The sequence below is a fragment of the Zeus faber genome (assembly GCF_960531495.2).
Source record: "Zeus faber genome assembly, chromosome: 8".
NCBI classification, from domain to species: domain Eukaryota; kingdom Metazoa; phylum Chordata; class Actinopteri; order Zeiformes; family Zeidae; genus Zeus; species Zeus faber.
The window spans coordinates 10,723,775-10,737,665 of NC_137195.1; the positions used below are offsets into that span (position 1 = coordinate 10,723,775).

The following is a 13,891-nucleotide window of genomic DNA, read 5'->3' on the forward strand; positions in this document are numbered from 1 at the left end:
CGATTCCTCTGCACTGCATGAGCACACCATTGCAGATACATGAACCATCACCTTGGGGAAACAGTCCTGCAATGAACTTTACCCCCTAAATCACTCCAGTTACTGCAACAAGTGGCCAACCTCTTTCTTAACTCCTCCTGTTTGCCATAATCCCCAGTTTCAACAAAGCGCCTTTTAATGTGTAAGGCAATCACACTGTTCGGAATTATGAGAACTAAGCTTATTGTCCTTGTGATGCGTCATGCAATAATTATATTAAAATTATTCATTTTGTGGTAAAACCAGATGAGTTGTCCAAGAGGCTAAGCTGCTAGAGAGGGTGAGAAAGACAGCAATGTTTATATTAGTTTATACTTATATAAACAGTCATGGAATATAAACTTCATAAAGAAAGATAATAATACTTTTGAATATTATAAATTGTTACAGTTTTAAACACATTGTTTTGTCTATTTATTCCATTCCCTATAACTCAGGCTATCAGAATGTTATTTTACAGTATAAGGATGTGTAGCACCATGTAGCTCTCTGTGACCAATAAAAATATCCAATGGCTTCCATACACATATTAAGTCAATTCACTAATGGTGTTTGAATTTGGATAGCATTGAGGGGAGGTCACAGGAAGTATAAAAATTAGTCCATTCTGAAATTGACGAGGGATATATCAACAAATTGTATCCAGACTCTGATAAAAAAAGAAATTGGGCCTTGCCTGTTAGTATACTTGTAATAGTATAGTATACCAGTAAAATAACCATCTGATCTAATGTGTGTGTGTGTGTGTGTGTGTGTGTGTGTGTGTGTGTGTGTGTGTGTGTGTGTGCGTGTGTATTTAATTAAAACGTATACTGTTTTTGTTGTCTTCTCATGTGAAGTTTACTCGTGCAAAAAATGTGTAGACACATAATATTTTAGAGTTACATATATGTTACAGTTACAAAAAGTTACATATTTTGTATATTAAGGTTCAAGAAAATATTGCTCATCTCCAGTTTATGAAAAACTCCAGTTATTGCAAAACTAGTGTTAAGTAATGACTTCGGCCTTGTTTTTGACAACTGCGCATTTACACAAATCATCACAGTGACAGCAGCAAAACCCCTGTGGGAAGATCCATGGGGATGTTGTGATGCTGCAACGAAACAACAACATACTGTATATCTCTATATGTGTCTCATCAAGGTGAAAGGAAATGGACATGGAAATGATCAGTTATCTTAATTTTTTTATATATTTTATACCATCCTGTGCTTTCCTTGAACAAAATGACAAATTATTCACAGTATGAGAGCAAACAAAACCTTGGTAATAAACATCCATCATTATTATTATTTTTGTTATATTGTCCCTCCAGTGGACAGTATTATGATTATGATGATGCTGATGATGATGATGATTATTATTATTGTTATTATTATTGTTATTATTATTATTATTATTATTATGCATATCACATTAATATCACGCTGTTTGTATCTCATTATGCATGAAATAAATAATGATGAATTTATGAAGTGAATGAACGCGGGTGGCAGTGCAGCAATAATGATGCGTCCGCAAAAGAATTGTCGGTGACGAACCAATCGCTGACGTCGTTACTGAATTCTCAGACGCGTTCGGCCAATCGGGCCGCGCGTCTTTTGGGGGGTCGCGTGTGACGGCGGTAATGTTATGGAGTTTCCTTCGGTCCTGCGCTCCATGCTAAGCTAACGGCACGCTAGGCCTCACTGTAACTAACAACAAACCCACACGGGTGTTGAGTTGTCAAATTCCGTTCCTCAGGAGGCGACGATCGACCTTTTTTATGAATGTGCATGAGAACGGTCCAAGCCTTTTTAAAATATGGTGGTTCTCAAAATCCGAGACCAGGTAAGTGGCCATTGTGTCAAAAGCTAAGTTCCAGCACTCGCTGGTAAAGCTAATGAGCTACCTCAACGTTAGCGCTCGCCACCTTCCCGGGGCAGAATGTCGTCTAGTAAGGGATTTTGTGTTGGTATGCGAGAAGGTGTCGTTAAACAAAAACAGCGTCAAATGCCATGCTCTGAACAAGGAGCGCCATCATCCCACCAAGACAGCACTCAGTCCTGAAATTTCAAGTGGTTTATAATCGTCACATAACTACGCCGAGCTCCATACTGCTGCTGTGCTGGGAAGTATAAACCTGCTTTACCAAACAGATCGCAGTGGACGTTAATAATGTTGGTAATACGATCTATCCACACTCCAACCCGTGTAAGCCACAGGTTAATTTAAGCGCAGAGTAACTGTCGTAATTGATATACTTTATTTGTATGTATATGTATGAGAACCTGCACCTTTTCTTTTGACAATATGAATTGTTGATACAGAGGTTCATTGTTAATTTCTAGCGTATTGTATATTTTCATTTTCACGTCATTTTTATTGGTATTACTTTATCATATTTGCCTTATTGTTTATTTGCATTATTGTTTTCTATTCTATCTATACCTGTCTATCTATGATGTGACTTGTAGCGGCTTTCTATCAGGCCACTGGTAGCGTTATATCTCTATAGTGATATCATCAGTTGTTGTTTTTTGGTCTTTAGCTTCCCTTATTTGCTTAACTACTGAATTTCTGTATTACAGACTAGTGTGTGTCTTTTGATCATCTTGGCCACTCATTATTTGCTGTTCAGTGTCAACTGTTGCTGTTTGTATTACACTTTCCTTTTAGTGCCAGAAAGTAAGTGTGTGTGTGTGTGTGTGTGTGTGTGTGTGTGCGTGCGTGCGTGCGGGGAGGTGGCATTATTTGTCAGTGACACAACACACTATTACCTCCCTGACTGTAGCTATATATTGAACACTTAGGAATTATCAAAACAGAAATAGTTTTCTCTCCTCGCCTAACGCCTGTGCTGTGAGCCTGTGCGTGAATGATCGTATGCTGAGACTCAAGTGAGCAGGCGGCGTTGCTACAGAGCGTCTCCATGGTGACATTATTAACCAGGCTGGATTGCACGAGGAGGTGCAGTCAGTCGTGCTGCTTGAGGCGTACAAAATCTCCTACACTGGTGCAGAACTGTAGACCTCGGCGAACAACATGCTGCTTTGTGTCCCTGCCATTTAAACGCAGGGAATGGGGACTTTAAATGTAAAAAAGCGGGGAAGTACAAGTGAATACTTGTTGCCCTGCATTTATCTCCACTTGGTACAATCTCTCGCCTTGCCCCGCAGATATTAATGGGGATTTTGATATCAGAAAGACGCGATTGTCTCGACTTCTCCGTAGCTTCTCTAAACTCGAGCTCTCTGTGGCGTTGACCGTCTTTCCCCTTATTTGGCTCAAGTTCTTTTTGGCGGGACCAAACTGAAGGATGATGAATGATTTCTCTTGCTCAGAGTTGTACACGACAGCATAGCCTAATTTGGTGTCACTTACAATGCGTTCCTGGAAACAGTTCACTCACTCTACCTAGGTCTCGGTTTAGGCTTTTGTTAATAGATATCATTATTGATCACTGCAGGATCCGTGCCCAGCTGTATGTCAAGAAATTTCATTCTTAAGTTTCATTCTAACCACTAGATGTCACCATGTACAGGAAACGTGGACTATTTTGTTTTTTAGTATTTATGAATTACTGACTGACTGGCATGTTGACGCAAATGGTAAATGTATTTGACACACACCACCAGTTTTACAAGCTCAGGGGTGCATCGCTATATAAGTGCTAAAATTGAGCAGTGTCGAATATCAGTTATTCTAATCATAATACCAGTAGTCAGCCGATTGTACAGTTTTGTAACTGTTTTACTTTCAGACGTGCATATAGAAATGAGTACTTGATACAGTATCTAACGCATATATTTGATATATAGTTGTGATTGAGAGCGTGGAAACGCAATGTTTGGCAATATCAAAGATAGATCTGCAAGTGTTTATCTGTCAGTGTTTTATATTGGATACTGATGAAGCAAGACTGTGTCAACATGACTGCACAGGGACACAATAAGAAACACAGGTGCTTGTTAATATTGACTAAATGAAAAGACAAACAAGACAGCAATAGTTAAAGTAAAAATATGGGGCCGATTATTGAAATTATTTTTATACATATTTTGAAATGTAATTTGAAAATACATTTTAGGTGCATATCTGTCCATTTGTGTTGAAAGTGGGAGGTCAGGTGACCTCTCCAAACCTGCACCTTTTGTGCAGCAGAGAATTCTCTAGAGGCAGTGTTTGTTCGATGCGGCCCATCTACATCAGTAAATATGTGTTTTTAAAGTAAATAAGATGCAGTAAGGGAAGCGTAAAATGGTTTTCGTGGCCCGCCAGGAATACTTTATCTGGTTGTTTCATGGTTAACCAGTCTGTGCAGCTGGAAGGGCCCATATACCCGCAGAACTCTGCCTATTTATTTGCCTGCCTATTTATGTCAGCCTCCTCCTCCAGACTCCAGTACTGGATCAAAGGCTCCCAAGAGGGTCACATTTAAATCACAACAGATGCAAAGAGCCATCATTTATTATTAACATTTAAGCAGTTTTATTAATTGCATTTACTACTCCTGTTTAATATGCTGCACAGTCTTGCCAAACCATTTTTTTTAATGCAAAATGCAAAAAAAATTCACGATTTGACTAAAGAAAATACATTTTGTTTGGATAAATAAATATATTCCTAGTGAAATATTATCTATAGTGTTATGGTCTTGATGAGTAGCATGTAGACTGTTGGTCTGTGATAGTGATAGTGAAGAGCACAAAGTGCTAGCAACAGGTTGAATTTGGTTGCATTTGAATCTATGTAAGCCTTGCACATTTTGAACCCAACTTTACTTTCTCCTTCCGTTGCAGCCTGCTCTGCTGAAAGCTATTTTCAATGTGGACCCAGATGAAGTACGCTCCCTCATTTTCAAGAAAGAGGATGTAAATACACAGGTACTGCTGTCCGGATCCCTTTAGTGTTCCCGTTTTTTTGGTTTTTTTTTAATCCTTAATTTTTAAATTAACTGTATGATAAATATATTTATTAAGCGATTAATAAATTGTCCTGTGCCAACTGTTACCCAATTTAGGGCCGTTTTAGGATTGTAAAATGGTACATAGTTTAAAAAGTGTTGCTTGTGCATGATCTAGCTCTGCTTATTTTATTGCATTCCAATTTCTTATTGGGTCGAAGGACTTTTCAACACTAAACGAGCGGCACCTATTTATTTGATTTAACAATATCTCTTATTTTCCTATTGCAGGACAATGAAAAGCGAACACCTTTACATGCTGCTGCCTATCTTGGAGATGGTGAAATTGTAGAGCTACTGATTCTTTCGGGTAAAATAATTTGCTTATCATTCTTGTGGCCACAGTTGTTACTGTTAAGATACGCATTTGTATATTGTGTATCTATATAACTTAATATTGCAATCTAAGTCAGAGACCAGCAGTCCAGACCAGCTGTTTGACTTCTAAAGTCATTGAATATAATGTCACAGTGACTCATCTTTCTCATTTATTCTCTATGGACTTGTGCGACATGTTGGCTCACACTAAACAACAGGACCATATTTGAGCATTTTTCAATTATGAAATGGAATGAGTGTAAACCAAACTGTCCCAGGGAATAAAATAACATTTAGCCTAGACTTTACTAAATGCTTTCTTTGTTTGTGTTACTTGAGAAACCTTTGTACCTCATCTACTTTGGTTTTGATTCCATCTGTAAATCATACCTTAACAATTTGCTTTTATTTGTTCGGTTAGAATTGATGCATAGTGTGTCGGTAACCGGTAAGATCTTCTGACAGTTGTTGTTTCATTTTTCATTAGGAGCCAGAGTAAACGCCAAAGACAACAAATGGCTCACTCCTCTGCACAGGGCTGTGGCTTCCTGCAGTGAGGTACTTACATCAGTAACATTTCAGGTTTGATGAATCAACCTGCGTCTTCTGTTATTCTATGTGGGAGATTTTGAAAACATGTATTTTAGTAATTCATGGTGGAAGGGGTCATTGCTTCACCAAATCCTGTGTGTAATGTGAGGTCTGTTCACTTTCCCTGCTTGTGTGTGTTTTGATTTCATTGGCTCATTATCATCCGACATCTGCGACAAGTAATCCTTCATCTAAGGTGAAAGCTCTGACCGCCAACAGGGAGCCGTGCTCATAATTTGGACTCTGACCTGATTCTTGTCTTCGTGCAGGAGGCCGTCCAGGTGCTGCTGAAACACTCAGCAGACGTCAACGCCCGAGACAAGAACTGGCAGACGCCGCTTCACATCGCCGCTGCCAACAAGGCGGTCCGCTGCGCCGAGGCGCTGGTGCCCCTGCTGAGCAATCTGAACGTGTCGGACAGAGCGGGCCGCACGGCGCTGCACCATGCGGCCTTCAGTGGGCATCTGGAGGTGGGTAAAGTAAAAAATAACCTGTTTGAATGACTCTACAAAATACCCCACACCCCTTTCTACATGGATGGAAACTTGCTCATAATCATTTGATTGTAATTAACTCAAGTGTCATTGAATGAACTGTAAGCGACACTTCATTTGGAGGGTTTCTTCTTTTGTGTGCCTAATCCAGGGTGTCCGCAGGTCCCTAAAAATCGTGGATTTGTCTGAGAAAAAAAGTCTTCCATTTTACAAATATTAGGCCTCTATTAGAATGTATGAGGGCTTATTTCAGCTTATACATTTGATCTGATTTTAGTCATCCATAATGTTTGTCCAAACTCTTCATGTTCGAGTCAACATCTGTGATGTCATAAAACCCTCAGCCTACCGCAGAACCATGCAGCTATCTCAGAAAGATACTTGAAAGACAAATTGTCTGAAAATCTCAAATCTTGTTAAAACCTGTCAACTATACCTTAAAAAAAAAAATATTAGATATAATTCTCCCATACCTGCACACACCCTGTCCTCCTTTTTGTTTAGTGAATGTTTTGCTGTCTCTGTCAGATGGTGCGGCTCTTGCTCTCCAGAGGAGCCAACATCAACGCCTTCGACAAGAAGGACCGCCGTGCCATCCACTGGGCGGCGTACATGGGTAAGACGTCTGCTCCTGTCCTCAGCACTGTAAAAGAGGCCTCTGCAGAGTAAACATCTCAAAGCAAGAGTGTTAGGGAGTTTGCTTTCAAGGAATTACATATTTAAAGGTAACAAGAACTTAAGCATAATATTCTTGAGAAATGTTTTGTTAAATTATTTGATAGTCATTTGATTTAGAAAAGCCTATAGCACACAATTGGGGCTGAACTATTAATTGTTTTCATGTTGTCAGATTGATTGATTAGAGGTATGGTTACTAATTAAAATGTGTTTGACGCCTGTTTTCCTTTTAGAAAAGTATTCATTGAAATAAATAGTTTGATAAATACCAACCAAGTATGTCTGTTTATTCCATGTGGTGTTTCTAGCGTATGCGCTACGCGAAGGCTGATGCACGTTTCTCTGTTTTGGCGTCAGGGCACATTGAAGTGGTGAAGCTCCTGGCCTCCCATGGAGCGGAGGTGGCCTGCAAGGATAAGAAATCGTATACACCTTTACACGCTGCGGCCTCCAGCGGGATGATCAGCATCGTCAAGTACCTTCTAGATTTAGGGGTGGATGTGAGTCCTACCCACATTCCTCCTCCGTTTACACCCCAGACACAGATGGCTGAGATGCTCTGCCTCGGGCAGGAAAAAAACATGAAAGCTGCATTAACAATAGTACTGTTAATTTTTTTAATCTTATGACTCTGTAATGTGAAGAGGTAAAGTGTCAGATTTGTTTACGCCAATGTTCATTTCCTTGAATTCCTTGAGTATTGAATAACGACATTTGATTCAATAGTCTGTATCTACTGGACATATATTTATTGGGGGTAACGCTGAATGTCATGCAGTCATTTCAAATGGTCTAAAAACAAAAGAACACAGTGGAAAGAAACCGCGTCCCAACGACTCTGTCCAGATCAACGAGCCCAACGTGTACGGCAACACACCGCTGCACGTGGCCTGCTACAACGGACAGGATGTGGTGGTGAACGAGCTCATCGAGTGCGGCGCCAACGTCAACCAGGTGAACGAGAAGGGCTTCGCTCCGCTCCACTTCACCGCCGCCTCGCGGCACGGAGCGCTCTGCCTGGAGCTGCTGGTGTGCAACGGGGCCGACGTCAACATCAAGGTGAAGCCGGGAGCAGTGAGGTTCCTCACACAGTGCTGCTGATGAGTTGATAAGGAACTCCATTAGTGTAAAACTAGAGCAAGAGCACTGCTACTACAGAGGTCAGATGCAGATATTAACAACTATAGTAGCTCTGTTAGTCGGGTCCTGAAATTATACTTGACCCATTACTGCTGTCACCAGGTGTCATGAGTACCAGCCCAGCGCCAAATTATTAAATATTGCTTGTGGTCGCTTATCACAATGTTATGTGCCTTCTTGCTTAAATCCTTCAGTTTTTGACAGTTTTTGAAAAGTTATGTGAATGGGACTAAAGAGACAATCCGCCCCTGTTTTTCCACCGTCCCAGAGTAAAGATGGGAAGACCCCCCTCCACATGACAGCCATCCACGGGAGGTTTTCGAGGTCTCAGTCCGTCATAGAGAACGGTGCGTATTATCCTGTCCCTGACTTGATCCGACTGAATTGTGGGGAATCGTCAACCTTAACGAGCCCGTGGATCTAAATCACTGTGCTGTCTTGCCCGCTGTTCCGAAAGGTGCCGAAATCGACTGTGAAGATAAGAACGGAAACACGCCGTTACACATCGCGGCTCGATACGGGCACGAGCTCCTCATCAACACACTCATCACCAATGGCGCCGACACAGCCAAGTGAGTGTGCGGCCTTAATGGACTATGGTTTTGCGGAGTGGGATTTTTGGGGGAATAGGCTCCTGAAACAGTGACCTCCTGTCTACTGACTGTCATATTTTGTCACTAGAACAGGATTTTAATAAAGCACGGTCACGAAAGAGTTATAATTGCTATTGAAGTGTAATGTATGATCATCCAATAAAATATATTAGACGATCATCTGATCTATTAGAGATGATCCTATGTAACTACAATACACCTGCAGTCCTTGTAACAAAAGAAAGGTGCATAACATCTTAAACAGTTAACACCGTATTGCCCTACTTACTAGACAAATAGAAAATACTTGCTGTATTAGTGGAAAATGTGTAATTGGGGCTAGAAGATTTAGAATAAGTATTTAAACCAGCGATCTCGATAACATTCCCTCTGAATTCCATTGAATTCATCATGGAAATTATAAAAGTTGTAACATTTATGATCGTTATATACTATCGTTAATGACATAAAGCTGTACCAAACCCCAGTGATTTGGTACTTTCACCATGAATTCACTCTCTTTAGCTCCTGTATGAATTATTATTATTACTATGCAACGGAGTGGAATAGACTATGGTGGATGAATGAGTTTGTGCCTTGTTTTAGACGAGGCGTCCATGGGATGTTCCCGCTGCATCTGGCTGCTTTAAGTGGATTCTCTGACTGCTGCCGGAAACTTCTGTCATCAGGTGAAAAAATAGTTTTGCTTATTATACTTTTACTACCGAATGCAGTGCAAACAAAGTAACAAATAGAAAATAGTTGGTGATAGGTGGCGATAGTGGCGCCGCCCCTTGCGGTTGCCTGCGCCGGCACTCCGGTCGATTACATTTCACTGCATATATGTATGAAAGTATGTATATGTATGTGACGAATAAACCTCTTGAATTGAGCCTGTTTTTCATTTCCCTGCTGTCTTTTGTCGCAACTATCTGGTTTTCCCTCAACCTTGCACTTGTAGATACAGCTATCAACTATATGAACTATAACTATATGGCGCACACTATCCTCTCTGACGCAGGCTTTGATATTGACACTCCTGATGACTTTGGTAGGACCTGTTTACACGCCGCAGCTGCCGGAGGGTAAGGAGAGGACATTTTAATGAAAGGTTATATGACCTATGGGGGGAGGAGGGGCGGGTACCAGATCATCTGGACTCAACTTTTCCTCTTACAATGTTCTCTTATCTGTCAGGAACCTAGAATGTCTCAATCTTCTCCTCAACACGGGGGCGGACTTCAACAGGAAGGACAGCTTTGGCAGGTCTGTAGAGTTGCAGATTGGCTTGGATGTTGGATGTTTACTTCCTGGTTCCCATTCTGAAATGTCGGCCATGGCGCTGAAATTAAATGTGTTCCTTCTTCTCCAGAACCCCTCTGCATTACGCTGCTGCAAACTGTAATTACCAGTGTCTGTTTGCGCTGGTGGGCTCCGGGGCCAGTGTCAACGACCTGGACGAGCGGGGCTGCACCCCTCTCCACTACGCTGCTGCCTCCGACGCCGATGGAAAGTGAGTAACACCATAATTTACACAATAAGTGATTGTCCTTGAGTTCTAAGGATGTCCGTATAATATTGATATTGTGAAATGAGGTATCAGAGGAGGAGATATCGTCTGTCATTTTGGTTGTCATAATATTGTGATATGGTTGTTATATTACTGATATAAAGGTATTCGTCAAGAAAATAGCCTGAACTCTACTATAAATTCTCTTCCACCATGCATTACGCTGAGCCCACCTGTTGTTTTTTCAGGTGCCTGGAATACTTGCTGCGAAACGACGCGAATCCAGGGATCCGGGACAATCAGGGCTACAATGCTGTGCACTACGCCTCTGCGTACGGACATCGCCTCTGCCTGGAGCTGGTGAGAGCTGCGCCTTTCCTGTTGAGCTTTGTGTGAATTGACACCTTCACAGGTGAGGTACGGATGTAATAAAGACTTAACGCATTTCTTCTTTTGACACGGTCTTTTACAGATAGCAAGCGAAACGCCTCTAGATGTGGTGAGTGTAATGGTTAATTCTCTGTGTTGACGTCCATGACATTTTCATAATGTTATCATACACTGGGTTCTGACCTGTTGATGTGGACGTTCAGCTCATGGAAACTGTAGGGCCGGACATGCTGAATGACACTGATGTGAGGGCTCCTATCAACTCCCTTCACCTCGCTGTGAGTGAAACTGATGTATGATTAATTGAGTCACTGTTATTTATTATTATCTGAATGACCAAAACTATGCTGTATCTTGTATCTGGAACAAACCTGCAAATGTCCTGCAAGTAGGTGACGAGGATGAATGCACCGTTTTCATGTTCAGCACAAAGTGAAACCCAAATATAGCATTTATATATATTGAGCTATTTATCTATATCATTACATATATAATCAAGTAATGTGTACCATTTGTTCTTGTCCAAACTTGTTGAACGTGGTTATTTTTGGCAGTGATGATAGCCAATATTCAAACATGTTTTATAATTAAAAACAAAAAGAAAAGTTGGCTTATGTTCTTCTACTACTCCGCTTGGTGCTCAACTGTTATTGATTTTGATTTTGTGTGAAATTCTTTGATTATCATCATGAGTTCTGATAAATCTCTCAGTCCTCCTGGGGTGGGGTATAAACCGACTGCATGTTTTTAATTTTGTTTCAGGCGTACCACGGCCACCACCATGCGATGGAGGTGCTGGTGCAGTCCTTGCTGGATCTAAATGTGAGAAACAGCCAGGGGCGCACGCCTCTGGACCTGGCTGCCTTCAAGGGCCACGTGGAGTGTGTGGACGTGCTCATCAACCAGGGGGCCTCCATCCTGGTGAAGGACTTCACCTTGAAGCGGACCCCCATTCATGCTGCAGGTACTCAGAACTCGATGGCGCCAGATAACTTTGGACTTGAACCCACTAAATTGGTAGCAGTTTCTGTTCTGGGGGGAAAAAAAGATAATTTGTGAATCTTTTTTGGCTAAAATATTATTTTCACTACGGCAAGGTTGAGTTTGCTATTGAATTTTAAAAGGATTCCATTGGAAGTCATTAAGATTCTATTTGTGTTCTGTAACTGTGTTGTTTTTTTTTTTTCAGTGCTGTAGAGACTGTCCAATGTCATTTCTGCGTTCCACCCTATTCTGGAAACGCGCCTGTTATCTTAATGCTCTCAGAACAGTGCTTCGCTAACGCAATATCTTTCCTTCCCCTCAGCGATGAACGGCCATTCAGAATGTTTGCGTCTGCTGATTGGAAACGCCGATCTCCCAAGCGCAGTCGACATTCAAGATGGGAATGGACAGTGAGTGGAGTGGTCAATCATGACTTGGTTTCATTTTCGACGCCGTTTTTTAAAGTGAGATACTCAGCGGTATCGTGTGGTGTTCCTCAGGACCCCCCTGATGCTGTCGGTGCTGAGCGGGCACACAGACTGCGTGTATTCCTTGCTCAACGAGGGCGCCAACGTCGAAGCCAAAGACAACTGGGGCAGGACGGCCCTGCACAGAGGAGTGAGTGGCAGTTTTATACCTACGTTGCCCCACGTTAATCAAGGCTTGTGCGCTCATCAAACAATATCGGCGATTAGAGCGTCCAATCAAAAACGGGAAACCCTCCCACGTATGTCCTTCTTCAGGCGGTAACCGGCCATGAGGAGTGCGTGGAGGCCTTGCTGCTGCACAGCGCCAGCTTCCTGGTGCGGGACTGTAAAGGCCGCACGCCCATCCACCTGGCGGCGGCGTGCGGGCACATCGGGGTGCTGGGAGGCCTGCTGCACGCCGCCCAGTCGCTGGCCACACTGCCCGCCCTGACAGACAGCAAGGGCTTCACCCCTCTGCACTGGGCCTGCTACAACGGTACGGACATAGATATGATATGTTTATATGGGTGTATGTGTGATCATTTCTGACTAGAAACCTACTATTCCAATAAAGCTTTTAAATAATAATATTTTTTAAATAATTTCGTCATTTGTGTGTCTTTGTGGATTATCTAATAAATTATTTATTGTAATTATCTATTAATGGATTTTCTTTAACTAACTTTAGTTTGATTTTCTCATCATTATTGACACTAGCTAGGAAACTCCTACTTGCCACTTTGCTTCATTTCAAGAAAAATTGGTGGTGGAAAAGATATGAAATTGACTTTGCATTGCAAAACCTCATAGTGACACATTTTGTCTCATTAATTTAGACTATAAAATGTTGTACATGACATGAATCCCTTTATAAAATGATACAATACCATTCGTGGGGAAAAATTATATCTGCTTAAATATGATGTCTGAGCCTAGCGTGATCCTGACCCGGCCATGTCTGCTGCTTTCTGTCCTCCAGGTCACGATACATGCGTGGAGGTTCTGCTGGAGCAGGAGGGGTTCCACAAGTCGGAAGGCAACGCCTTCAGTCCACTCCACTGTGCTGTGTAAGATCCTCGCTGCCTCTGTTTACCCACATCCATGCCAATGAGGGTGTTTACAATGTTAATTTGAGGCTTTTCTTTCCTCACTCTGCTCCAGAATCCATGACAATGAAGGGGCTGCTGAGATGTTGATAGACACACTTGGTCCAGCCATTGTCAATGCCACAGATACCAAAAACAGGTAAGTTGTTATAAGAAATATGGCTTTATATAGGAATACTTATAAACAGGGTGTCTACAGGTTCTTTTTTACTTACCTGTCTGACGTTATGTTGAGAAAAAAGATAGCACTTCCCTTGGTATCTCGCTTAAAGGTGTTATAATAACAGTTCATAGAATCAAGTTCATAACCTACCCTATTTCAAACCAATACTTAATTAAATAAGATGGAGATGTGTGTCCAAAGTCTTTAATTTCTGTTAGAATTGGTCTTAAATGGTATTAAATTATAAAACACTGTGATACCTGCAAACAATCCTGTTTATAGATTTACATGGACCAGCTGTGCTAGACGAGCGCCTCTTGTTTTACATGCGTGTATGTAGTTGTCCTTGTTAAAACCTGTTTTCTTGTCGTTGTTTTAGGACTCCCCTCCATGCAGCAGCCTTCACTGACCACGTGGAGTGTCTCCAGCTGCTGCTGGGCCACAACGCTCAGGTCAACAGCATCGATGTC

The 13,891-nt window shown here is 41.7% G+C and overlaps 1 protein-coding gene across 1 annotated transcript in view; it reads left to right on the top strand.

Annotated features, from left to right (window-relative positions):
• The first annotated feature begins 1,743 nt into the window (after positions 1–1,743).
• Positions 1,744–13,891, top strand: part of ankrd28b (ankyrin repeat domain 28b) — a 14,838-nt gene continuing 2,690 nt past the window's right edge. Inside the window, exons 1-24 of the mRNA XM_080005248.1 lie at positions 1,744–1,872; positions 4,824–4,907; positions 5,219–5,297; positions 5,793–5,863; positions 6,166–6,366; positions 6,919–7,006; positions 7,426–7,568; positions 7,915–8,127; positions 8,477–8,555; positions 8,666–8,780; positions 9,408–9,490; positions 9,823–9,886; positions 9,999–10,067; positions 10,174–10,314; positions 10,560–10,671; positions 10,784–10,810; positions 10,905–10,979; positions 11,464–11,665; positions 12,008–12,095; positions 12,186–12,303; positions 12,429–12,648; positions 13,132–13,219; positions 13,314–13,397; positions 13,801–13,891. The exon at positions 13,801–13,891 is cut by the window's right edge and continues 55 nt beyond it. Coding sequence (XP_079861374.1) covers positions 1,846–1,872; positions 4,824–4,907; positions 5,219–5,297; positions 5,793–5,863; positions 6,166–6,366; positions 6,919–7,006; positions 7,426–7,568; positions 7,915–8,127; positions 8,477–8,555; positions 8,666–8,780; positions 9,408–9,490; positions 9,823–9,886; positions 9,999–10,067; positions 10,174–10,314; positions 10,560–10,671; positions 10,784–10,810; positions 10,905–10,979; positions 11,464–11,665; positions 12,008–12,095; positions 12,186–12,303; positions 12,429–12,648; positions 13,132–13,219; positions 13,314–13,397; positions 13,801–13,891 — 2,562 coding nt within the window. The 5' untranslated portion in view covers positions 1,744–1,845. The remainder of the gene's footprint in view (positions 1,873–4,823; positions 4,908–5,218; positions 5,298–5,792; positions 5,864–6,165; positions 6,367–6,918; positions 7,007–7,425; positions 7,569–7,914; positions 8,128–8,476; positions 8,556–8,665; positions 8,781–9,407; positions 9,491–9,822; positions 9,887–9,998; positions 10,068–10,173; positions 10,315–10,559; positions 10,672–10,783; positions 10,811–10,904; positions 10,980–11,463; positions 11,666–12,007; positions 12,096–12,185; positions 12,304–12,428; positions 12,649–13,131; positions 13,220–13,313; positions 13,398–13,800) is intronic.